General features: G+C 41.4%; 1 protein-coding gene across 1 annotated transcript in view; it reads left to right on the top strand.

Moving 5' to 3' along the window:
* The window catches only part of RCOR1 (REST corepressor 1), a 130,392-nt gene that overhangs the window by 72,744 nt on the left and 29,857 nt on the right, over positions 1-27,791 (top strand). Inside the window, exons 3-4 of the mRNA XM_050800046.1 lie at positions 3,946-4,029; positions 24,773-24,825. Coding sequence (XP_050656003.1) covers positions 3,946-4,029; positions 24,773-24,825 — 137 coding nt within the window. The remainder of the gene's footprint in view (positions 1-3,945; positions 4,030-24,772; positions 24,826-27,791) is intronic.

Below are 27,791 nucleotides of genomic sequence, written 5' to 3'. Positions count from 1 at the left end.
TTGTTTTGTTTTTTTGTTTTTTGTTTGTTTGTTTTTGTTTTTGGCACTGAGTCTTGCTCTGGCGCCCAGGCTGGAGTGCAGTGGCGTGATCTTGGCTCACTGCAACCTCCACCTCCGGGGTTCAAGCATTTCTCCTGCCTCAGACTCCCGAGTGGCTGAGTCTACAGGCACACACCACCATGCCTGGCTAATTTTTGTATTTGTAGTAGAGATGGGATTTGACAATATTGGTCAGGCTGGTCTCCTGACCTCAGGTGATCCACCCGCCTCAGCCTCCCAAAGTGCTGGGATTACAGGTGTGAGTCACTGCTCCCAGCCTGTGTGCAGGTTTTGCTGTGAACATAATGCTAATTTTGTAGGGTATATGGCTGAACAGTGGGGGTTGCTAGATCAGTCATTTGGTAACTATAATTATGTCTTTGTAAAAAACTGCAAAATTTTCCCAGAATGGCTTTATAATTTTGCATTTACACCAGTAGTGTATGAGAATTTCAGTTGTTCCCGTTCTTGTCAGCTCTTTGTATTGTTGATGCCTTTTATTTTAGACAGCCTAACAGGTAAATCATGGTTTCTCATCATGGCTTTAATTCACATTTTTCTAATGGCTAAAGATGTAGAGCATTTTTTCGTCTAATATGCCACCTTTATATCTACTTTGGTGAAGTGACTGTTCAAATCGTTTGTCCTTTTCTTAAAAAAAAATTGTGTCATTTTCCTTATTGTTGACTTTGAAAGTTCTTTATGTATTCTGGATACAAGTCCTTTGTTGCATATGCGATATGCAAATATTTTCTTACAGTCTGCAGTGTATCTCAACAGTGCCTTTTGCAGAGTAAAAGTTTTAAAATTTTATTTAAGTATAATATACCATTAAAAAATGTTCGGTGGATTGTGCTTTTGGTATTGTATCTAAGATGTCCTTTCCCACCCCAAGGTCAAAAAGATTTCCGTGTGTTTTTCTCTAGAAATTCTATAATTTTTGAGTTTTACATTTAGTTCTGTCGTCTGTTTTGAGATAATTTTGAGGTATGGATCCAAATTAATTTTTTTAAAAATGTTTGTTTTGTTTTTGCATGTGAATATTCATTTGTTCCTGCATCATTTGTTGAAAAGATTATTATTTTTGGTTTGGTTTTGCCTTCATGCCTTTATGGAAAATCATTTGATCCTGTATGTGTGGTTCTGTTTTTGGATTCTATTCCATTTATTTCTCTCTGTTTTTTTTTTTTTTTTTTTTTTTTGAGACAGAGTCTCACTCTGCCTCCCAGGCTGGAGTGCAGTGGCGCGATCTCAGTTCACCGCAAGCTCCGCCTCCCAGGTTCACGCCATTCTCCTGCCTCAGCCTCCCGAGTAGCTGGGACTAAGGAGCCCACCATGACCCCCGGCTAATTTTTTGTATTTTTAGTAGAGACAGGGTTTCACTGTGTTAGCCAGGATGGTCTCGATCCCCTGACCTCATGATCCGCCCACCTCGGTCTCCCAAAGTGCTGGGATTACAGGTGTGAGCCGCCGTGCCCAGCCTATTTCTCTATCTTTATGCCAATACCATACATTTTTGATTACTGATTTTTTATAATTAGTCTTGATTTAGATAGTGTAAATCTTCCAACTGCTCTTTTTCAAAATGCGTTGACTGTCTCAGTTACCTTGCCTTTCTTTATGAATTGTAGAATATTTATCAATTACTGCAAAAGAATGTGCTACAGTTTTGATTGGGGTTGCATTGAATCTTTAGAGCAGTTTGGGAAGAATGCCTTCTTAGTAACGAGTCTGTATCTATGATATATTTCTTCATTTTCTTAGATCATCTTTAGTTTCTCTCAGCAGTGTTTTATAGTTTTCAATGTACACATCTTACTTTATCCCTAAGTTATTTCATATTTGATGCTAATGATCTTTAATTTTGATTTTTTAATTGCTGGTATATATAAATAGAATTGATTTTACTATTAATATTATTTCTTACAACCTTACTAAACTCATTTATTCTAGTGCCATTTTGTAGATTCTACAAAATGTAGATTTTCTACACAGACAGTCATGCAGTTTTGATTGTACCTTTCCACTGTGGATACCTTTATTTTTGTTGTACTTTAGACTTCTATTGGAAATATAGCAGGACTCATTTGTCTTTGTATTCCGTTGGGGGTCCCTCCCCACACATACTTTTGATGACTTTCGTTTTAGGTTATGTGTAGCATTAGCATTGTTCTGAAAGTCAGAACTATGTATATATCTGTAAAAAAGGTAGGCTGGGCGCGGTGGCTCAAGTCTATAATCCCAGCACTTTGGGAGGCCGAGACGGGCGGATCACGAGGTCAGGAGATCGAGACCATCCTGGCCAACACGGTGAAACCCTGTCTCTACTAAAAAATACAAAAAAGTAGCCGGGCGAGGTGGCGGGCGCCTGTAGTCCCAGCTACTTGGGAGGCTGAGGCAGGAGAATGGCGTAAATCCGGGAGGCGGAGCTTGCAGTGAGTTGAGATCTGGCCACTGCACTCCAGCCTGGATGACAGAGCGAGACTCCGTCTCAAAAAAAAAAAAAAAAAAAAAAAAAAAAAAAAGGGTATACTTGTGCTGGGCGCAGTGACTCACACCTGTAACCCCAGCACTTTGGGAGGCCGAGGTGGGCAGATCATGAGGTCAGGAGTTCGAGACCAGCCTGGCCAATATGGTGAAACCTCCATCTCTACTAAAAATAAAAAATTAGCTGGGTGTGGTGGTGCACGCCTATAGTCCCAGCTACTCGAGAGGCTGAGGCAGGAGAATAACTTGAACCCAGGAGGCAGAGGTTGCAGTGAGCCGAGCCTGGGTGACTAAGACTCTGTCTCAAAAAAGGGTAAACTCAAAGACGGTCACTACATGTTTTTTGTCATATTTCTTTCTCATCTACATCCTCTTCCCATCTGCAACATAAATTCAACTTTTAATTTTACCTAATTCATACTGTTCACACTTTGGGTCCTTTTCACTATTCTGTTATGGTTCTTTAAAGTAACTGCCTCTCAGATTTTACTAAAAATGTAAAATTTCCTCTTTATAAAACCTAGAACACATTGGTAGACAAAATTAAAGATGGAAGATCTGGCGGTATCATAAAAGAAGAAATTCGTTAACCAGACTGTGGGTTTCCTAGATTTTTGTTTATAGTAGGTTGTATGTTATATTTAGTTGCATTTTTCCCCTTAGAGTTTTAGGTTCCATAACTTTCATCATATTTTCAGAGTAGTTTATTTAAAGGAAAAAAAAGTGGCCAAAATTAACCTTTAGAATGAATAAGTTTGGGCCTAAGCATTGTGAAGGTATGGTCACTGAACCTCCTGTTTCTTGAGTCTTTGCCTTGTGAAGATAATGTTTTAGGTATGTGTATTTTAGTAGATGACAGTTGCTTGCGGTTAATTCACTAATACATGTGAGCGCCACCCTTGGCACTTTTAAACGTTTTGGCCTACTATTTTGCATCACAGATTTTTAAGAATTAGTATGCATTTTAGAAGTTTACTTTCAGGTTAAACTTTTAAAATGGTTGTTCTTTAATAATGCTGTTAAAAGAATTTTGGAATTTCTATTGCCAAGTCACTAAAAGGTTACTCAGGCAGAGAAGGGTAAGGGTGCTGCAAGCACACATGAAGAATTAACATTTTAAAAGAACCTTTGAGCACCTTGGCATGTGTGGATTTCTTTTTGGATGTCTCATGTCTAAAAGCAGAGCAGCATACTGTAAAATCAGTAAAAGTAGGAAAGGACTTGCAAGTAGAAATGTTTCAGCAGACTGTGTCGCCTACCCCATCTCCATCCTCACTCTGAGGTTAAGTGTGAGGTCCCATTGGTACAGATACAGGTAAAAGGTGGGTGTATTCAACAATATGTTAAAAGGTATTGTTACTTATTGCTTATTATATGTGTTAAATTTTAATGAGATTTTTCTTTTTTCTTTCTCTCAAGCCAAACTGGCAAGACGCAGTCAAGAACGGGACAATCTTGGCATGTTGGTCTGGTCACCCAATCAAAATCTGTCAGAAGCAAAGTGTAAGTCTTAGAGCACTTTTTTTTCTACCTTTCTTGTTTAATGTAAGATTTTAAAGGTACCTTTGAAGCTAAAAGTTTCTATATGTATTATATTTCTTCTATATTTTAAGATAAATAATTTGAAGAGTTTTAAAATTTATTATTATTTTTTGAGATGGAGTCTTGCTCTGTTGCCCAAGCTGGAGTGCAGCGGCACGATCTGGGCTCACTGCACTCTGCCTCCTGGGTTCAAGTGATTCTCCAGCCCCAGCCTCCTGAATAGCGGAGATTATAGGTGCCCGTTACCACACCCAGCTAATTTTTGTATTTTTAGTAGAGATGGGTTTTTGCCATGTTGGCCAGGCTGGTCTGAAGCTCCTGACTTCAGGTGATCCACCTACCTCGGCCTCCTGAAGTGTTGGGATTACAGGCGTGAGCCACTGCACCCTGCGATCTATTCCATTTTTGAACATGTTCTTTCTTACAAGCACTGAAATTCTGCCTCCCTTTGTAAAAGCTTTGTTTTCCTGAACTTCGCTAAATAACTTTGCTTCCATATGTGTCCTTTAAATATTCAGTCATTGTATCTCCTTTACTGTCTGAGTCCAAGCTAGTTGCTTCAGGTGCCATTTCAGATGGTTTTATTTTGGGGTCTCTTTTCATCTCCTGTCGTCCTCCTAAGTGTGTTTCAGTTGGTCACAATGTCCATCTTAAATTGTACTCGGAACTGAATATTAAGAATACTGAGCATTTTTTGAACCTTTATGCCAGCATTGTACTAAAATGCTTTTCATACTCCTGTATCATTCAATGTTCATAGTAACAGGAAGATTTTGTCTCTGTTTTATAGATGGCATCCCATAGTTCAAAGAGTCAGTGGGTTGTAAAAGTAGCACAGATAGTGAGTGGTGGAACCACAGGTAGTATCCAGGTTTGCTGATGCTTCACTCGTGGGTCATAATCTCACTTATTTCTCAGGCTGTGTTCATTCAGCCTGTTAGCCACTATCTCTCTGTTATTACAGTTTAAAGTTTATTAGTCACTTTTCCTGTTGTATTACTTATTGGAGTCTTTGGAGTCAGAATTTAATTTTAATATTATTTTTCATAGACACAGAAGAAAAGAGCAGAATATGGAAAGTTAATTGGTTTTTAAACAGTGATACTGCCTATAAACTAAATTTACAGTTTTATTGTAAGCCCTGATTACAATTGTTTAAACAATTGTTAATTGTTAAAGTTGGTTAAAACTTTAAACGTTAAAAAAACTAACCTGTCCACTGAGGCTCCCAGTGGACAGCGAGCTCAGCTTATGGCAGAGACACACTTGAGCCAGGCCAGAGGCATAGGAGGACCAGATTTGACAGATATCAATACACAATTCTTACTGAGGCCTTTGAAACGGACTTTTATCCTGGAATTACCTTCAGAGAAGAACTGGCCAGAAAAACGGACTTCTGAGCCACGAATCCAGGTTTGGTTTCAGAACTGGAGAGCTGGAATACCAAAGAAAAGCCAGAGGAGCCCCAGCGTGGAGGCAGTCTGGACGCAGGCCCCGATCCCAGACCCCGATCAGCCTGGGGTGCTGGCCCCTACTGCTCCTGCCAGCAGGGCTTCCCAGGGGGCCCAAGCACCGTGGGCAATTCTCTTGGGAATTGGAGGATGCTTCGGGTCAAGCTCTCTGGGGGCACGCTGATGTTCCGGGCGCAAACGTGGCCCCCGCTGACCTGGAGATGGCAGCCAGTACGCAGGGCCACCCTTAGGGAGACATCCTTGATCTCTGCCCTCGGGCCCAGTGCTGCTTCCGGGTCCCTCTTGCCACCAACCCTTCCCACAGCTGGAAGCTGGTAGTGCTGGGCTTCAAGTTCATCCTGGGGCACCCGGCCTGCTCCCCGTACACGGGTCCCTAGCCCTGTGGGGGCTGGGGCTGCGCCCTCCTGCTGTGGAGCAGCAGCGGAGGTGGGACTGGCCGCGGGGGGGAGGCGCCTGGGCGCACCCAGACCTGGGAGCAGCCGTCTCCGCCCCAGCCCCAGCAGTTCTGACCTTATCCTGCCTCTCTGTCCCTTTCCTGGCGGTAGCCACAGCCACAGCTGTCGCAGGGCCCCGCTGAGCGCTAGGAACAGGTTCCTTGTCTTCCTCCAGAGCCCAACTCGAGCCGGAGGCCCCAACTCCCCTGCCCCCAATGGCCGCTGCAGGGTCTGAACCTCAAGCGTCTGCACAGCAAACCCGTGGAAATAACCTGTCAGTGTCAAGCAATGGAAGACAGATGAACTAAGCCAGGGCTTGTCGGTAGCATTCACATTATGAAAATTGAAGAGGAATATTGGGATTTATTTACTTTGTCATGGAAAGGCTTCCAGACATACTTTTCAGGGAAATCAAGTTGTTAGGGTGGAAGGGCCTCGGGGTGCATGGGACCTAGGGGTTTTCCTTAGATGGGGTAAAAAAGGATTGACTTTATAGAATTCATCTGTCTTTCCATTTATTAACTGAGTAAACACGGAGCACTTAGAGTGAACCAAGTCCACTAGAGAGAAGGCAGGGTGAGGACGGCTTTGTAGAAATGTATTATTTTGTAATCAGTAGTGAGCAATCATTTCTACACTGGGAAATAAACAAAGCTACAAAAACAACAAAACACTTACCTAAAAGTAGCATTTACATATTGTTGAAAGTTCATAGATGAAAGTATAAAGAATAAAAAACATTCACCTCTTATTCCATCACCCAGTGGTGATAACCGTTAAACACTTTGGGGTATTTCTTCCAATTTTTTTTTGTATGTATTTATATGAGTGAGATGATAGATTATCTGTGTGTGTGTGTATGTGTGTATGGTCTTCCTGAACATTGGACCTAAGCAGTTCCCATGTTATTAAAACTGCTTATAAAGGTTTTAAATAATTAGGTGTAATATTTATCATATGGATATATCAGTATGTTTAACAATTACTCTATTGAAAATTTAGGTGTCTCAGTTTTGGAAGAATGTAGAAGTCTTGGTTGTCCAGCATTTATTCCGACGTGAAGTAGAAATAAGTGATTTAGGACATATTTCTAGCAGATACTAAAAAATTGTGTATAAGGATGTCTGGAGAGCCCTGGCTTTTCTTGTGCTTCTTTTCTTTTCAAAGTGGCTGCTCAGAGTTCTGCCTCTTAGGGTTACTGAAAGCTTATAAAGTTACTTTGTGATTATAAAAATAAATGCTATTGTAGAAAATTCAAACGGTACTTAATGCATAATATGTAATTGTTTTCCACAAAATGTGAACTGTTATCAGTCTGCTCATAAGTACATCTGGGACTGTTTCATCTCAGTATATCTCCAGTTATCTAATTTTTTAACTGTAAATAATATGGATGTATCATAATTTATCCTTTTTTTAAACAAAATTACCTGTATTACCTATTGATGAATATTTAGAATCTTAGTTCTTTTTTTAACTCTTTTAAAAAAAACCTGATCTGTAAAATGACTCTAGTTAGCATTCATGAATTATACATTTCTTTTTTTTTTTGAGACAGAGGTTTATTCTTATTATCCAGGATGGAGTGCAGTTGTGCAATCTTGGCTCACTGCAACCTCCACCTCCTGGGCTCAAGAGAGTCTCCTGCCTTAGCCTCCCAAGTAGCTGGGACTACATACGCAGGCCACTGCACCTGGCCTTGAATTGTACATTTCAGAATAACTAGAAGAGGGCCTGAGTGCAATGTCCCACCCCTATAATCCCAGCACTTTGAGAGGCCAAGGCCAGCGGATCACTTGAGCTCAGGAGTTTGAGACCAGCCTGGGCAACATGGTGAAACCCCATGTCTCTAAAAGTCCCAAAAGTTAGCCGGGTGCAGTGGCATGTGCCTGTAGTCCCAGCGCTTGGAGGTGGAGGTGAGGATGCTTGAACTCAGGAGTTCAAGACCAGCCTGGGCAACACAGACCTCCCCTCTACTTTAAAAAAAAAAAAAAAAAAAAAAAAAGGGCTAGAAGAGAAGAATTTCGAATATTCCTAGTATAGAGAAAATGTAAATATGTAGGATTATGGGTATCCCAGTTACCCAGATTTGATTATATGAATGTATCAAATTATCACATGTACCCTGGAAATATGTACATCTAATATGTATCAGTAAAATAAAATACATACATTTTAAGAGAGGATCTTGGCTCTGTTGCCCATGCTGGAGTGCAGTGGCACAGTCATAGCTCACTGCAACCTTGAACTCCTGGGCTCAAGCCATCATTTTAAAGAAAGCAATAGTGAAGATTTTTGCCCCTTAATACATTTCTTATTTTGTTGTTTAAAATAGATTTTATATTTTAGAGACATTTTAGCTTCACAGCTAAAATTGAGCAGAAAGTACAAAGAGTGCCCATTTATCTTCTGCCCCCACACACCCACAGCCTCCCCCAGTGTGAACATCCTGCACTGGGGTCCACCAAAGGGATACGTTTGTTATAATCAACCAGCCTACAGTGACACATTTTTATCACTCGAAATTCAGAGTTTACATTAAGCTTTACTCTTGTGTTGTGTGTTCTGTGGATTCCGATAAATGTATAATGACCTGTCCACCAATGTAGTTATCATAGTTTCACTGGTTTAAGAAACCTCTGCTCCACCTGTTCATCTCCCACTCTACCTCCTAATCCCTGGCAACCGTTGATCATTTTACTGCTTCCGTAGAATGCCTTCCAGGTGGAATCATACAGTATGTCGCCTTTTCAAATTGGCTTCTTCCACTTAGCAATATGCATTTAAGATTCCTCTGTCTCTTTATGGCTTGATAGCTCATTTATTTTTAGTGGACTGTCTAGCCATGCCACAGTTTATCTGGTATATTGTCATGCTACGAACCCCTCCTCCATCCCCAGATTACAAACAGACTGATGTCTTCTGTCTTCCCCTCTTTTTTACATCGTTGTGGCAACTGAAATTATTGAATTGTATTTTTTCCTTCACTTACGTTAAACTCATACATGCTTTGTGCCTGGACTTCATTCTTTTCAGTGTTCCTGGCTCTTTATTTATTCTTTTAGGTGAATCTTAGACTTGTGGTAACAAGTTCTGTCCAAAAGTATCTCAATTCAGGTTATACTGAATTCATGTTTATCCTCTGAGTTTTCATTTACATTTTAAATTGAACAGCTTTGTGTCTGGGAATGTACCAGGAGTGAAAGGTTCAGGAATCTCATACTCTAATGGAGAGACAGAAAAAATGAACATGTGAGCAAATAATTTATATGTAGTTTTCCTAGGGCAACTCTTCCTTTTTAGAGATAAAAACACTGGGGTCTACAGAAGTAAAGTCAAATGGTTAAGGTCCCATAGCTAGTTACTATAGTAGCCCAGTTTTAGCTAGATCTCTTGTCTCCAGACTATATTTACCACACCTGTCTGCCTTCGTAGGCTGCTTCATTTAATAAATTATAATTCAATGCTTAAAACATTAATATTATACTAGTTTTTTTGGGCTGCGTCTAAGTAAAACTCATTTAATGAGAGATATAACTTACGGGATATGCCTAGAAAATGTGGCCTGTAGAGACATTTCATGTTGAGAAAGTGTAAATAATTCCCAATAACATAGATTAGAACAATGAGTTTAAATATTAAATGGTCATGGAAAATTACTTGATGAAACCATGACTTGAGATTTCAGCAACAAAGGAGTGAATGAAGTATACATTGCCATCATGTGTAATCTGGAGGGTGGCAGACTGAGAAACTGGAAAATGTTCACTTACTGGAGAAGAGTACAGTTGACTCACATCATTTTTACATCAAGCATCTCCCATGTACCATTGAGTCAGTATTCTGATGTTTCCCTTGGGACTTAGCAGAAGGTGCTGGCTTTCCTAGGTAGAAATAAAGAGTTGAAGATGGTTGACATTTGATTGAAATGTGGAAGTATGAGTAGGAGTTTGCTGGCTGGACCAAGGGGCCTAAGTGCACCCTAAACAGAGGAAATGATAGCATTTCCTTTTTTTTTTTTTTTTGAGATGGAGTCTCGCTCTGTTGCCCAGGCTGGAGTACAGTGGCGCAATCTTGGCTCACTGCAACCTCTGCCTCCTGAGTTCAAGCAGTTCTCCTGCCTCAGCCTCCGGAGTAGCTGGGATTACATGCGCATGCGCCACCACACCCAGCTAATTTTGCATTTTTAGTAGAGACAGGGTTTCACCACGTTGGCCAGGCTGGTCTTGAACTCCTGACCTCAAGTGATCCGCCTGCCTCAGCCTCCCAAAGTGTTGAAATTACCGCGCCCGGCCAGCATTTTCATTTTTAAAGGTGTGAAGATGTGCAGAGGAAATCCAGTGCTTAATTTTGGAGATTTGCCTGACTCTGACAAGTGTTGTCCCTGGGGCATAGAGAAATGAAACTGGAAAAGCAGGCCAGCTTCTTAAAGGTTTGGAGGATCCCTTGAAGGTTTTTTAGCTAGAAGTGATATGATTTACACTAAAAAGCTCTTGACAGTCCTGTGGTTTAGAGAAGAGTAGAGAAGAGGTTTATTGGTGGTAGTAAGCTGTTGATACAATTCCAAGTCAGAGAAGTTGATTGCCTAACCAGGTCAGTGCTGTTAAAAGGAGGCATGATGAAAATTCAGGAAGTCAAGTTAGGAGCATCTCAACTTGCCCCAAAGAGATGGAGACCATAGGGTTGTGGGCTTAGTGACTGGTTCAGGCAGCCTTTAACGTGTCTTTAAAGACTATTAAATGCCGTTAAGTATAGGCGCACTGTTCCATCATTTACTCCACGTTTCTGTTGAACCCCTATGAGGCAGTCTGTTGCTGTGATACATCATCATCTCTCCTCAGTCCCCGTTGTGATAGTGTGCAGCTACCCTTTGCATGGATTCTATACCCCATATCTGCACATCCTCTTTACTCCATTCCACGCTGCCCACCTTTGGAGACTCCATCCTCATTCCAATTGGTCTGCACCCTAAATGCCCACCTTGCTCAGCCCTACCCACCGGCTTTAGGATACCACCTCTTGCCTTCACACGGACACCCCTTCGTTGTGCATTGTACTTTTGGCAGTCCCCTCTTGTCTCTGTGCTTACATGTAGACCTACTTCAAGTTTGGACTTCGTTCGTCTAGAGAAGCAGCTGAACGTTAACAAAGTGAGCGTATTAGAGTTTAAAGTATATGTGGAGGCCGGACGCGGTGGCTCAAGCCTGTAATTCCAGCACTTTGGGAGGCCGAGACGGGCAGATCACGAGGTCAGGAGATCGGGACCGTCCTGGCTAACACAGTGAAACCCTGTCTCTACTAAAAAATACAGAAAACTAGCCGGGCGTGGTGGCGGCACCTGTAGTCCCAGCTACTCGAGAGGCTGAGGCAGGAGCATGTTGCAAACCCGGGAGGCGGAGCTTGCAGTGAGCTGAGATCCGACCACTGCACTCCAGCCTGGGTGACAGAGCGAGACTCCGTCCCAAAAAAATATGTATATATATATGTGGAGTTTAGGCCAGATTGTAGGCCCATTCTGGTTCCTTTTACTGACTTACGAAACACAAAAAGTTTACCCAGGCACGTGTGGTCAAATATAACGCAAAACTGTGGCCCAAGAGTCTTAATAAAAAGGATAGATTAATCTGAGGATTTTTTGTTGTTGTTTGATTATTATTATTATTGTTATTATTATTATTTAAGGTAGGGCTTGAAAAGAAGGGGAGTGGAACTAGAGGGGAAACTCAATTATAGCCTTGTCTGTTGTTTATAGTTTGCTTTTTAAAAAATAAATAATCAACTAAATTGCTCATACTGAATGATGTTGATAGTTCCCTGAAGGAGCAAATTTCTCAGATGGGCTGCTGTTGCCTTGAGTGTAGAATTTAGCAAGGTAACTTTTGGCTATTGGATATCCATAGAAACAGATGGTCTTGCTCGTTTATGCATTATGCGTTTTATAAGTTATATATAGTAAGTGTTTGTGCAGTTATTTAAGTGTTTGGATTTTGGGTTTTTTATTTTATAAAAATGAGGAAAAACTGGTCCAGTGGTAAGAATCATGGGTCTCAGTGTTAAAATAGACAAAAATGGAGATCATCAGCTGTGCCAAAAACAAGCTGGCTGATTTTTCTGAGATAGAGTCTCGCACTGATGCCTGGGCTGGAGTGCAGTGGCACAGTCTCAGCTCACTGTAACCTCTGCTTCGCAGGTTCAAGCGATTCTCCTGCCTCAGCCTCCCTAGTAGCTGGGATTATGGGTACCCGCCACCATGCCCAGCTAATTTTTTGTATTTTTAGTAGAGACAGTGTTTCACCATGTTGGCTAGGTTGGTCTCGAACTCCTGACCTTGTGATTCGCCCGCCTTGGCCTCCCAAATTGCTGGGATTATAGGCATGAGCCACTGTGCCTGGCCTGCTTTTTTTTTTTAAGCTAGCTATTAACTCTAAAGAAAAGAATTGCATGTAACATGGTGGAGGTAGGTAATTTAAAGTTGAGTCAAAAGACAAGTTTAAATTAGGGATTTAAAAATAAGTTTTAGCTTTCTTGGAATAAGAGCTGTACCTATGACATACACAAAATTCATTTCTACTTTAGGATGTTTGACTTACTGTATCGTATATGAAAGTTTCAAGTAATATGAATAATGTGCAGTTATGTCATATATAATTCTAAACTTTCATGTAGATACATAGTAAATGTCAGGTGTCTCTATTCAAAGCATCCCAATAGCTTTTCAATTCATTGTAAGTTAAAGTCAAAAGAACCTGCTCACATAGCCTGGGCAGCATGGCAAAACTCCATCTTTACAAAATAATTAACCAGGCATGATGGTGCATGCCTGTAGTGTCAGCCTCTTGGGAGGCTGAGGTGGGAGGATCACTTGAGCCCAGGAGGTCCAGGCTGCAGTGAGCTGTGATTGTGCCACTGCACTCCAGCCTGAGCGACAGCAGGACCCTGTCTTAAAAAAAAAAGAAAAAAGAAAATAATAATAACACAAAAAAAGAACCTGGAAGTAACAAGGCCCTACACAGTCTGACCCCACTTCTCCCCTCTTGAACTCACCCAAAATATCCTCCTCAGGGTCTTCTCTGTTCTCTTCTTCTAGAGTACTCTTCTCCTAGATGTCTACATGGCTCACCCCCTCAGTTTGTTCTGGTTATTGCCTAAGTGTCATTATATCAGAGAAGCCTTCTTTCACCACACAAACCACTAACTGTCTTAACTCGCTTTCTTTCGTTCTACTTATCATCAGCTGACATCATATTATCTATTTTATGTCTCTCATCTCTCTCCACTGTACTGTAAAACTGAGTGGAGGAACTTGGTATGTGTGTTCAGTTCTGTCAGTCCCCTCTTGGCATGTGGTGGGTGTATGATAAATAAGTTGTTGAATGAATGAGAAGGTGGTGGGAGTGCGGGATTCCTGTGGATAGAGATTTGCAAATACAGGCTTTTCTGCCATTTGCTCTGTAACTTGGGTTGTCTGGAATCTTCTAACGTTTCCTTCTTTGTCCCTTACCTTGTGGCTATCACTTGTTTACTCAGTAACTTGCACAACTGCTTGTGTACCAAGTGCTGGCAGGCACTGGCGAAATACACAAACAATCTGACAAGTCCCTGCCCAAGTGTAGCGTACAGTCTACGGGAAACTGCACTGGTAAGTAAGTTCATTGAGCGCTGTGAAGGAGAAGTGTACTTAAACAAATATCACATATTCTCACTTACAAGTGGGAGGTAAGGCCGGGCACGGTGGCTCACGCCTGTAATCCCAGCACTTTGGGAGGCCGAGGCGGGCGGATCACAAGGTCAGGAGATCGAGACCACGGTGAAACCCCGTCTCTACTAAAAAAAAAAAAATACAAAAAATTAGCCGGGCGCGGTTGTGGGCGCCTGTAGTCCCAGCTACTCGGGAGGCTGAGGCAGGAGAATGGCGTGAACCCGGGAGGCGGAGCTTGCAGTGAGCCGAGATCGCGCCACTGCACTCCAGCCTGGGCTGGGCGACAGAGCGAGACTCCGTCTCAAAAAAAAAAAAAAAAACACAAGTGGGAGGTAAGCATTGGGTGCACGTGGCCATAAAGATGGGACCAATCAACAAGACACTAGGGACTACCTAGAATGGGGAGAGAGATGGGGACAGGGGCTTAAAAAGAACCTCTTAAGTACTGTACTGAGTGAGTCATGGATCATTTGTACCCCAAACCTCAGCATCACGCTGTGTATCTTTGTAACAAACCTGCACACGTGCCCCTGATTCTAAAATACAAAGTTGAGGGGAAAAAAACAAAGCAAAACAACTTATTAATTCTTTGACTTGTGTGTGAGCAGCAGTAGTGATAGGGTAAGCCTATATTGGCCTGGTTTTCAGCTTTTTAAAAATATATGACTAGAAGAGGTTGAAGCGTATGATTAAAATGAGTCTTTTGAGTGTGTGAAAAATATTTTTATCATTTTAATTTTTTCAAGTGCTCTAGAACTAGCTAAAATGGGCAAAACTTACTAGAATAAACATAGCTGAATGAGCTGAATTTACATACTAGTGGAAGCCTTCTATTAAACAGTAATTTACCTTGTAATCGTATTAATGTCTAATCTGTATCTTTATACAGAAAAACATTTCATTTTTTCAGTTTTAGTTTATCCTTTCTGTTGACAGTGGACATCCATTATCAGTTCTTGACTATTACAAATATTACTGCTGGGAGCATTCTTGGACCTATTTCTTGATACCCGTCTGGAATATATATGCTTAGCTCTGAGAGATCAGTGCCAAATTATTTTCAAAGTGGTCAGACTGGTTTACACTGCTACCAGTAAAATGCAGAGTTTATTTGCTCCACATCCGCTCCAATAATTGCTGTTGTTGGACTTGTACATGTTAGACCAATCTAGTGTGAGTATAACAGTTTCATATACCAAGGAATTTTGCTGTTTTTGTTTGGTGTATTAATGGCATTGGTGTTATGTAACAAATATGCCCACATTTTAAAAAGAGGTGTATATTAATATATGTAGGGATGAAATGAAATAATTGGGATTTACTTTAAAATTCTTCAGCACATGTAAAGCACATTTTGGGATCAGTTCACCAAATTGTTCTATGGATGCAGATTAAAGTGTTGTTTCCATATTTAATTTACTGTCCTGTGGTTATGTAGGACAGTATACGTACCCTTAGAAAACACTTGCTGAAGGTTTAAGAGTCAATATATGAAAGCTACTCTCAAGTAATTCAGGGAAGAGTTACACACACGCACACACACACACACACACTTATTTTTATTTTTAAAAATAGCCTCTAACTTACCCCACTGTGTGGACATAACCACTATTAAAGTTTGCTTCTGGATCTTTTCTGTATGCTTATATGCACTCTGATTTTAAGCACAAATGGTTACATCTTCTGTGTAACGGTTTTCAACTTTAATTTTCCTGCAATTAAAAATTAAACCGAGTTTTGATCCTGAATAATATCCCATCTTGTAGCATAATTTATTCACCCACATCTCTCTTTCTCTCTCTCTCTCTCTCTCTCTCCTTCTTCCTCTCTCTCTCTCTCTTTCTTTCTTTTCTTTTCCTTCTTTTAAAAAAGACCAGCCGGGTGCAGTAGTGAGAAGCTTTCTCCTTTTTCTTTTTCTTTTTTCATTTTCTTTTTTTGAGACAGTCTTGCTCTGTAGCACAGGCTGGAGTGCAGTGACATGGTCTCAGCCCATTGCAACCTCCGCCTCCCAGGTTCCATTAATTATTTTTATTTTATTTTATTTTATTTTTGAGACGGAGTCTCACTCTGTCGCCCAGGCTGGAGTGCAGTGGCCGGATCTCAGCTCACTGCAAGCTCCGCCTCCTGGGTTCACGCCATTCTCCTGCCTTAGCCTCCCGAGTAGCAGGGACTACAGGCACCCGCCACCGCGCCCGGCTAGTTTTTTGTATTTTTTTTTTTTTTTTTTTAGTAGACACGGGGTTTCACCGTGTTAGCCAGGCTGGTCTCGATCTCCTGACCTCGTGATCTGCCCGTCTCGGCCTCCCAAAGTGCTGGGATTACAGGCGTGAGCCACCGCGCCCGGCTGGGTTCCATTATTTCTTGTACCTCAGCCTCCCAAGTAGCTGGAATTACAGGCATGTACCAGCACGCCTGGCAATTTTTGTATTTTTAGTAGAGTTGGAGTTTCACCGTGTTGGCCAAGCTGGTCTTGAATTTCTGACCTCAAGTGGTCGACCTACCTCAGCCTCCCAAAGTGTTGCGATTACAGGCGTAAGCTTCTGCTCCTGGCCCAAATCTTATTCTTGAACATTTAGATTTTCTTCTTTTTTCCTACTATAAATAACACAAGTACACAGGAATTTATAATGTCCTCTCCCCCGTTGAAAAGAAAGCCCTCCTTGATTCTGCAGATCAGGTTCCTCAATTATGTGCATTCATAGTTCTTTTTCGCGGGCACTTATAAGAATTGGAATTCATTATTTGTATGACTGTTTCTGTCTCCCCAGTCAGACATGCGAGTTCCGTAAGGGCAGAGATTGTCTATTTTAATCACAGCTATCGAAGCAGCACCAGGCACACAGTAGGCCTGAAATATTTGTTAAATCAGTGGAGAGTAATTTCAACATAATGTATTTTATAAAAGATAACTTTGCTGCGACCTACATTGAAAGCTCTTAAATATCTTGTTTATATAGCAGTGCTTGTTGAAGGCTACTCTATTGGATTAAGAATAGAAAACCCTCCACATTGCAAATGGTAGGACTTAACAGTGGGAGAGCCTGCCCCTCCCAACTCCCTCTCACAGGCCAGGAGAGCCCACCTTCTCATACTCTGTCTCACAATGGGGTTTAGCTTCTTTTTCAGAGCTAAAGAACCCCCCGAGCCTTCCTGTAACACAGACTCTCTTTCATCTTTAATGAACAGAATTAAGATTATTGCTGCCAGAGATAGAAAGTTGGGGAAAAGTCCTCGTGGGTCCCCTTCTTTGTTTGGAGCGATTTGATGCAGGTAGCTTGTATTTCTGTTAGTCTGCTTCCTGTTTCATCTTTTATCTTTTATCCATCACCTTAAGCGTTTATGTTTTTTTTTGTTTTTTGTTTAAATCTTAAGAAATGGAGGCTCACTATGCTGCCCAAGCTGATCTCAAACTCCTGGGCTCAAGTAATCCTCCCATCTTGGCTTATCAGAGTGCTGGGATTACAGGGTATAGGCATGAGCCACTGCATCTGGCCAGTCTTTTGTTTTGTATGAGGGTAGCTGGAGCACATTTAATTTTCTAAGGTTAAAAACTTACTTTTGTTTCACTTAAGGAAACCATGTGGGAGGTCTTGAAAAGTGCACTTTTCATTTTCATCGCTGCCCTACCAGCAACTACTGGTGACTCTGCCAAATTCAGACAAGTCACTTCTCTGGGAGTTGGCGTTGGGGACTGACTTATTCTGTAAAGTGGGATTTTAACAAATTCCCACTAAGAAATGCCTTTTTTTTTTTTTTTTTTTTGAGACAGAGTCTCGCTCTGTCGCCCAGGCTGGAGTGCAGTGGCACAGTCTCAGCTCACGGCAAGCTCCGCCTCCCGGATTCACGCTATTCTCCTGCCTCAGCCTCCCTAGTGACTGGGACTACAGGCACCCGCCATCACGCCCAGCTAATTTAAAAAAAATTATTTTTATTTTTAGTAGAGATGGGGTTTCACTGTGTTAGCCAGGATGGTCTCGATCTCCTGACTTCATGATCTGCCTGCCTCGGCCTCCCAAAGTGCTGGGATTACAGGGGTGAGCCATCGCACCTGGCCAAGAAATAGCATTTTTATAAAGAAAGTACATTTTGTTACCTACTTGGAAGGACTGATTGATGAAATCCTCAGGCAGAATCTCTGGCTTGACTTTTTGTGCTGTTTCCACCCCAGAGAGGGAGCATTCAGATGTTTACTGTAGTAATGTCTGTGCCCACCAGGTGGCACAGTTGCTTTACTTAAATTATTTAAACTCTGATTCTCAGCAAGTTGTAATAACTCATTTCTTATTTTAATAATAAAAGATGCCACAGTATTTGTTACTATATTTTTAAAGAGAATTTTGGCATGTTCAGTTGAGTGATGAGAGAGAAATTGATGTAATGTTTCCTCTGTGGTACCTAATGCTACAGCAAGTGTTTCAAAAATATTTTTTTTAAAAAGCTCTGAGAAGGCTATAAGTCTTGTCATCAGCCCACTGTATGGTGCCAGCCTATTGCTCTGCATAGAATATGCAAGATCACACGGTGTTCTGAATATCTGCAGTATCTAGCGGGAGGGAAGGGTGAGTTAAGGTTACTGTGGCAATTTTCATCTGCATTCCTCCCTCCTTTTGCACTTGAGACTTACTGAGGGTACTAGGGCATTTAGTTCATTGAATTAAAATGAATATAGAAACAAGTAAAGTTTAGCATCCATCTGTTTTTTACCCCTGCTTTCCATCACTTCATCAACCACAGTTCTGTTAACTTCATTCAAGCTAGATACAGTATGTTGATTAGCCTTGGTTCCCTGTACCAAGGAGGCTGTTCTAATCTGAAGAGCTCTTCTGCCTCTGTCTTCTGTCCTTAAGAGATAGAGCTGTGTTGGCTGGTCCGAAGGTAGTGAGGTATCTCAACTGATTGTTCACAATTGCAGACGGAACTCCTTGTTCTACTCTTTTCCTGCTTCTCACTGCTGCACCCGGCTGGTCTTTTTTAAAAGAAGGAAGGGAGGGAAGGAGGGAACGATTGTGCATAGAGGTTTTTGTTTGTTTTGTTTGGAGATGGGAGTCTTGCTCTGTTGCCCAGGCTGGAGTGCAGTGGTGCGATCTTGGCTCACTGCAACCTCTGCCTCCCTGGTTCAAGTAATTCTCCTGTCTCAGCCTCCCAAGCAGCTGAGATTACAGGCACGAGCCACCATGCCCAGCTAATTATTATTTTTTTTTTTTTAGTAGAGACGGGGTTTCACTGTGTTGGCCAGGCTGGTCTCAAACTCCTGACCTTGTGATCTGCCCACCTCAGCCTCCCAAAGTGCTGGGATTACAGGTGTGAGCCCCTGCGCCCAGCCATGCATAGAGGTCGTAAACCTTATACCTTACCTGATATTTACCAGCTGTGTGACCCTAACCAAATTACTTCTGTGAGCCTCAGTTTCTTCGTTTGTGAATGAGAGTGATAATGGAACTATCAGAGAAGATTTTTAAAAATCATTGTAAAGACCTTAAAACAATGGCTCATACATAATACATTCTCAGATGTTAGCTGTTGTTTCTGCTTATCAGAATAGCTGCTGAACCTTTAGGAAGCGCTCCTTCATTGGTCATGATCATCATCTGCTGATTACTTGGCATTCCCATACTGTCCTACGTCTGTGTTGTTATTTCTGTATTTGTTCTCTTCTGTTACCTGTGTGTTGTCTCAAGCTACTGTGGGAAATCGGTTCATTTTTGCTTTTTATTTTGGCTTGCTATTTAATACAGTGCTTTGTACATAGTAAGTTTAATTCAGTAAATGCTTGATTAGGCTTTTGGAATTTTGTAAACTTTCTTGAAGAATGAGGATTTCACATTCTGTCTTTAAGTGATATTATGAGGAAGCCCATAACTCATTCATCTGTGCTCTCCATAATGGTTATAACAGTGGATGGATTCTTCTGCTTCTGACCGACAGATTGGAATGTCAGCCAAGTTGCACAAGGCAGGCCCACTTTGCGCACCCTGTCAACATTGGGGAAGGGTGATGGGTGCAGATGCCCGGGCCGGTGGAAAGGTGCTGGCATTTTCTTAAGCAGCATGGATTTTGCTCATTGTTCTGATCAGCGTTTACTTCATGAGTTCCTGCCCCCAGTGGCTCCTCACTTCCAGATTGGTGAATTTTTAATCAATAAGGGGCAGAATTAAGATTGTTGTTGCCAGAGTTGGAAAAATCCCCATGGATCCCTGTTTTCTTTGTTTAAGAGCAGTTTTTTGTAGGTAGTTTGTATTTCTCCTGCTCCTCTTCCTTCCTGTTTCATCTTCTATCCACTGACTTTTAAGCATCTGCTTATCTTTTGTTTTTTTATGAGGGTAGCTGGGAACACATTTTATTTTCTTGAAATAAGAAAAGCTTATTTTTGCTTCACTTAAGGTTGAAAGCTTTTTTTTGCTTCACTTAAGGAAACCACGTGGGAGGTTTTGAAAAGTGCACTTTTCATTTTCGTTACTGTCCTACCAGCAGCTACGGGTATAACTCTGTAAAGGAACAGGGTAGGTGGTGGGAAGGGAATAGCCTCAGAGATTCTGAAAAGTATGGGAGAGATCCATGTACCTTGATTAAAGAAAACAAAAGCTGAGCATTATGTAGAGCAGGAATACAGTAAGAGACAAGGTCTGTCAACAGCATTGCTTGTGCAGATGACTATATTCTGAGTAAATTCTAGTCCAGAACATTCTGTGAGGAAAGGAGGGAGGAGGAGTACCTACTGTGGTGGTGTTTTCTCAGTTAGGTGATAACCTGGCTTTATTGGTGAGAACTAATTCTTGGGAAGGTCAGGGCGTTGCTAAAGATAACATAGTCATACAGTGCTGACTGTGTGCCATGCACTGCTAGACCAACTCATTTTATTTTGAGACAGAGCCAGGATTTGACCTGGGTTTTTCTTACCCTGTATATAACCTGTGCTGCCTTTTATCTTGTGGGACAGGAAACCTCAAATGTTGACATTGTACATATTACAGCACCCCAGGCATTCATTCAGCAAATGTCTGTCTAATTTTTATTGGACATTGGGAACAATGAAAAGAATGAAAAGTGTTTATTTGCTAGTAAGTATTAGATGGTAATTCCTTTTACAGATTAGTTTCATTTCATCACAACCTTCCAAGCACCTAGTAGACACACCATGTGTCTTCATTTAAGTAGTTATAGTAGCGTGCTTTCTTCCTTTACTTTAGATTTGAGTCATCAGGGTGATCTCCAAGAAAATCTTTTTTTTTTTTTTTTTTTACGACAGGGTCTCGCTCTGTTGCCTAGGCTAGGCTGCAGTGGCACGATCTCGGCTCATTGCAACCTCTGCCTCCGGGATTCAAGCGATTGTCCTACCTCAGCCTTCCAAGTAGCTGGGATTACAGGCATGCACCACCACGCCCAGCTAATTTTTGTATTTTTAGTAGAGATGAAGTTTCACCATGTTGGCCGGGCTGGTCTTGAACCCCTGACCTCAAGTGATCCTCTTGCCTCGGCCTCCCAAAGTGCTGGGATTACTGGCATGAGCCACTGCACCCGGCCATCCAAGAAAATCTAAAAAGTTACGTGACTTACAGGTCACCTTAGTAAGAATACCGTATTGTTTACAGTATGGCAGATGTCCTATATAACTTCAGCTGCAGCATTCGGAATCTACTGTGTTACTGTCTTACTGTTCCTACCACCAGCTGATTCTTTATTTATTTATTTATTTATTTATTTTTTTTTTTTTTGAGACGGAGTCTCGCTCTGTCACCCAGGCTGGAGTGCAGTGACGGGATCTCAGCTCACTGCCAGCTCCGCCTCCCGGGTTTACGCCATTCTCCTGCCTCAGCCTCCCGAGTAGCTGGGACTACAGGCGCCCGCCACCTCGCCCGGCTACTTTTTGTATTTTTTAGTAGAGACGGGGTTTCACCGTGTTAGCCGGGATGGTCTCGATCTTTTGACCTTGTGATCTGCCCGTCTCGGCCTCCCAAAGTGCTGGGATTACAGGCTTGAGCCACCGCGCCCAGTTAAAAAACAAAAGAGGAGATGAAAATGGAGTAGCATTCAACAAATACTTGTGTGTGTCTTATAATTTGTAGCTAAATCTAGTTGCAGACAGTGGGCACAGGCTTTACAGGCCTTGTTACTGATGTAGCAGGAGGGACTCTGAGGAGATAACATCTGCCCAAGAACCACGGGCAGGACTAACCCCTGTGCTGGGCTACTCCAGGGACTCCTGCATCACTTGTTCAGCCTGTGCCTGTGTTTGCTCAAAGATGATGTCACTGGTGATCATACATACGTTCCTTACTCAGTTAAGGTAGATAATAGTGTGCTCTCAGACTTGAGATTTTACAGCAGAAGCTTAAGGTTCATTTGTTGTTCATTTACCAAGTGTTTATTAAAGGAAGGAACCCTTCGAGCCAGTTTTAAACAAGCAGACCCCCAGAGTTGACCCTCAATTTACCGCAGATCGTTTTCGCCTTTTGTCCTTACATATTCCTGAGTGCATCTCATGACCTGGTTTTTAATCAGCTGGCCTGCCATCTGTTTCTAGGTCTGATATGCTGCCATTTGCATCTCATCTCCTCCAGTATGAACCCCCCCCCACATTACCTGTGTCTCTCTGCAGGGTTCTGGCCAGGTATACAGAACCACCTGTTCAAGCAGCCTCATCTGACGCTTTTTAGAACCTTAGAGCACTTTTATTTGGCATAATCTACTGTATTGTGAAGTAAAAAGCAAGGGACACACTTTGGAGTAATTCCCTGCCCTGCTTTTTTTTGTTTTTTTGTTTTTTTTTGAGAGATGAAGTCTTGCTCTGTCACCAAGGCTGGAGTGCAGTGGCATGATCTTGGCTCACTGCAACCTCAGCCTCCCAAGTAGCTGGGACTACAGGCATGCGCCACCACGCCCAGCTGATTTTTGTATGTTTAGTAGAGATGAGGTTTTACCATGTTGGCCAGGGTAGTCTTGATCTCTTGACCTCCCGATCCACCCACTCCAGTCTCCTGAAGTGTTGGGATTACAGGCGTGAGCCACCGCGCCCGGTCTTTGCCCTGCTTTTTAAAATCACCAGTTAGACTTTTGTGATGAACTATGGTCATTTCATTTGTCATCTGCTGACTTTCAAGTAAGTTGAAATTTTACTGTAATCTGAGTGAAGTAACCAGTTTGTAACTATTTTAAATATTAAAACAAATGGAAAATTAGTGGTTTTATATTAGAATTAATATTGAGCTGCAGTATATAATTAGTTGCTATTTGAATTAGATAGACTTTTTCTTTTATCAATGGAATATTTTCTCCCAATTTTTAGAATACATGCTTCTATAAGAGTTGGAATTCTTTTTCAAAATTGATTTCTGTTTCCTAAATTGGTTGACAGTTCTCCCAGAGCTGGGAGCATGCTTTTGGTATAATCGCATAGCAAACGGAGATGGAGAAGCTCAGACTTGTTAGGACTCCTCTGTTTACTCTTTGTGTCATAGTGGGAAAGTGGATCACTCTGAGCCTGTCTTCTGTAAGTTTGGCCATTGTACCTAGAGAGTAAGATTTAGGAGCCAAGAGGGAATAGGGACTAGTCAGGATTTTACTGCCTACCTTCATACAGTTCTGTACTACTTGTTTTTTTTTTAGCTTGTGTTATTATTTTTTTAATTCATAAAGGAAAATCGTGCATGAACATATGGCAGTGCTATTGACTAGTGCATTATTTTTTCTTGTACATTTGGGAAGAAAGATTAGAATATCCTCAGGGAGGAAATTGATTCATCTTTGGGGGTGGCAGCTTCTTCTGGAGGTTGAGTCAATTCGTTTTCCTTGGTATTTTCCATGGTACTTGAAAGCTAGCCACCTTGTATTGGAGGAGTACATATTTGAAAGCAAATACCAAGCACTGGGCCATGTAATCTATCTCTTCAGAATTTTTTAAAACATAAGAATAGTTTGTTCATTATTCAACCTGAGCTGAGACTAAAAATGACCCCCAATTTCATTCTTATTTTTACTGCTAAACATATTGTTTAAAGTAATACTTGTTTGTTGTAGAAAGTTTTAAGTAGAACTAAAGGTTTTGTCTTTCTTTTCCTTTTTTCTTTTTTTGAGACGGAGTCTTGCTCTGTCGCCATGCTGTAGTGCAGTGGTGCAATCTCGGCTCACTACAACCTCTGCCTCCCGGGTTCAAGCGATTCTCCTGCCTCAGCCTCCCAAGTAGCTGGGATTACTGGTGTGTGCCACCACACCCAGCTAATTTTTGTATTTTTAGTAGAGATGGGGTTCTGCCATATTGGTCAGGTTGCTCTTGAACGCCTGACCTCAAAGTCATCCGCCTGCCTCAGCCTCCCAAAGTACTGGGATTACAGGCGTGAGCCACCGCATCTGGCCCTGACTAATTATTTTTAAAAATTATTTGTAGAGACAGGATCTCACTATGTTATCTAGGCTAATCTAGAACTCCGGGCCTCAAAGGATCTTCCCGCCTCAGCTTCCGAAGTGTTAGGATTACAGGCATGAGCCTTTGTTTTTCTCTTTTAAAGAAGACTCATAATCTCATCACCAGGTGATAACTGCTGTTAATATGTCAGAATATTCATTCAGAAGTTTCTCTGTGGGATCAATAACTGTATTATAATGATTCTGTTTTGTTACTGTCTGTTCTTTTAGTCTTGTACATGACAAGTGTATTAGTCTGTTTTTATGCTGTTGGTAAAAACATTCCCAAAACTGGGAAGAAAAGGAGGTTTAATGGACTTACAGTTTCACATGGCTGGGAAGGCCTTACAGTCGTGGTGGAAGGTGAGGAGGAGCAAGTCATGTTTTACATGGATGGCAGCAGGCAAAGAGAGAGAGCTTGTGCAGGGAAACTCCCCTTTTTAAAACCATCAGATCTTGTGAGACTTACTATCAGGAGAATAGCACAGGAAAGACCATCCTCCATGATTCAGTTACCTCCTTTTGGGTCCCTCCCACAACACTTGGGAATTGTGGGAGATACAAATCAAGATGAGATTTGGGTGGGGACACAGCCAAACCATATTAGCAGGCCTGAAATATACACGTGTATCAATTCTAGTGGACCATAGGGTGTACTCTGTCCCTCAGTTTGTTTACTGGCGTCTCATCTTGTTTTTCAGTGGACGAATACATTGCCATTGCCAAAGAAAAGCATGGGTACAACATGGAACAGGTAATATCATGGTTTTCTTTCTTTTGCTGTTAAAAATGAGTATAACTAAATAATTTTATTTTTTTCTTCTCTGTATTGAGTAGCAGTGTTTCCTCATTAGCAATTTTTTGGTAATTACTAGTAGTGTTACACAAACTCTGGTCTTCTTTTTCTTGTTCAAGATGAATATTAGAGGACGCTTTGACTTGAAAGGCACATCTGTGCATTTCAGCAGATCTACAGCCTTTAGGACACTGATTACTTAGTGATTACTAAGGAGCTGGATGCTTGAACATAGTGCTTTCACATAGTGCTTTCTCATGTGAATATGTGATTTTTCATTCTTCTGGTTGTATAAAGATGTTTTTTGACGCATGTTTTCACATTCTTACCTGAAGTGTTTTAATATTCACCATTTTGAATAATTTTCAGGTTGTAAATGTTTGATTAAAGTCCCTCCCCTCCCCTCCCATCCCTTCCTTTCACCTTCCCTTCCTTGAGATGGAGTCTTGCTCTGGCAACCAGGCTGGAATGCAATGGCGCATCTCAGCACATTGCAACCTCTGCCTCTGGGGTTCAAGTAATTCTCGTGCCTTGGCCTCCCAAGTTGCTGGGATTACAGGCGTGCACCACCACGCCTGGCTAATTTTTGTATTTTTAGTAGAGAAGGGGTCTCCCAAAGTGTCGGGATTACAGGCGTGAGCCACTGCGCCCGGCCAAGATTTTCTTTTAAATGTTGTTTGGAATGTACTAATAAGAAATCCACAAGATTTATTTTTCTGCAAAAGTGTGATGATACCTTGTTTCAGCTTTAATGATTTACTTTAAACACATCAAGTTGGATTAATGCTTTCCATGGCATTAATCTAGATCTTAAAACCTGTAAGTTACTGACATTTCTTATTTTTCTGAATGATGGAAGTTACCAAAAGTTTAGATTATGTGAAATTGTATACTTTCTTTTGGACTTGGCCTTACATTTAATTACTCTATCCTGGTCATTGAAGCTACTTCTAATTATTAGACGATTGCAAAATATACCTGTATGAATTCTTAAGGATGGTAGTCTTGATCATTCCTCCTTTAAAAATGATCATTAGTGTCCAGGCGCAGTGGCTCACACCTGTAATTCCAGCACTTTGGGAGGCTGAGACGGGCGGATCGCGAGGTCAGGAGATCAAGAACACCCTGGCTAACACGGTGAAACCCGTCTCTACTAAAAATACAGAAAAAAAATTAGCCGGGCGTGGTGGCGGGCGCCTGTAGTCCCAGCTACTCCGGAGGAGTAGGAGAATGGTGTGAAACTGGGAGGCGGAGCTTGCAGTGAGCCGAGATGGTGCCACTGCACTCCAGCCTGGGCGACAGAGCGAGACTCCATCTCAAAAAATAAATAAATAAAAATAAAAAATAAAAAAAGAGCATTAGCATGAAAATTCCCTATATTATAATTCCAGTGTAAAAATTACCATTAGCAAAGTATTGCTAGATTATCTCATTTTACCTCTTTTGTTGCTTGTTCTATTGCTACCATTTTTCTAAGCTGAGACCTTTATATATCATATATATAACATATATATAGTTTTTAAAAGAATAAACAACAATTGTGCTTTCATAAATTACCTTCTTCGTTTATATATTGAGGCAGTAAAGTGTGGTACTTGAAGAGCACAGATCCTAGAACCATGCTGGTTCTGTGACCAGTGGCAAGGAAAGTCAGTGCCTCAGAGAAGACCTTCAGTTTATACTCAGGCTGATCCTCAGCATGGAGGCAAGCCTACAACTAAAAGAAAGCAAAACCTTAGTAAAAACGTAGCAAACCCTGAGGAGGAGTGTGATTATGAGTTACTACATTATTAGATGTCTAGGTTTTAACAGAAAAATCACAGAGCATACAAAGAAATGGTAAATTATGCCCATTCGGTAGAAAAAAATTGATCAACAGAAACTGTCCCTGGGAAAAGACCTTAGTGGCAGATCTACTAGGCAAAGATTTTAATACAACTATCTTAAAGATATTTTTAAAGAACTAATAGAAGATACAGAAAAAGTCAAGAAAATGATGTATGAACAAATGGAAATAACAGTAAGGAAATGGAAAACCTAAAAGGAAATCAAATTGAAATTCTAGAGCTTAAACTCTTGAAATGAAAAATTCACTAGACATGCTCAAAGGCGGATTTGAAGAGTCCCAAGAAAGAATAAGAAAGAACGTGAAGAAAGGACAGTGGCAATGATTCAAGTCTGAGCAGCCAGATGAGAAAAGATTGAAGAGTAACCAGAGCCTAAGGTACCCTAGGAACACACTGGGTGGACTAACATATGCATGTGAAAGTTGCATAAGGGGTAAGAGAAAGAGATAGGAACAGAGAAATTATTTGAAGACATAGGGGCCAAAAACTTCACAAATTTGATGAAAGACGTGAATATAAACATCCAGGAAACTCAGTGAACTCCAGGTAGGATAAACTCAAACTCACCAAAGCACATAGTGAAACTTCGAAGAGAGAGAGAATCTTGATAGCAGCAAGAGAGAACTAACTTATTACATATAAGGGATCCTGAATAAGCTTGTTAGGGTATTTCTTGTCAAAACCTTTGGAAGCCAGAGGAAGTGGGCTAATATATTCAAAGCAGCAAGAGAAGAAAACTGTCAACTAAGAATTCTGTATCTGAGAAAATGCTTTCAAAAGTAAAGGGGAGAAATGAGGATATTCTCAATTAAAAGCTGCTGGAGAGTCTCTCTGAAGAGGCCATAGTGGAGCTGAACTTGCGAACTGGTAATCCCATTGTCTATAAATTGGACAAGAACTTGAAGCCCATCAAGCCCATGAATGAAAAAAGTTCCTGGGGGATGAAGAGACCGTGCATAAAGCCATGGAAGCTGTGGCTGCCCAGGACAAGGCCCAGAAGTGAAGGCCAGCAAGCTGACTGCTCTCTCAAGGAACACTCCCTGCCCAACCATTCTTCTTCACCTCCTTTCTGCACAT

This window comes from Macaca thibetana, chromosome 7, assembly GCF_024542745.1.
Source record: "Macaca thibetana thibetana isolate TM-01 chromosome 7, ASM2454274v1, whole genome shotgun sequence".
Lineage (NCBI taxonomy): Eukaryota > Metazoa > Chordata > Mammalia > Primates > Cercopithecidae > Macaca > Macaca thibetana.
This window is presented reverse-complemented; position numbering and strand designations above follow the sequence as displayed.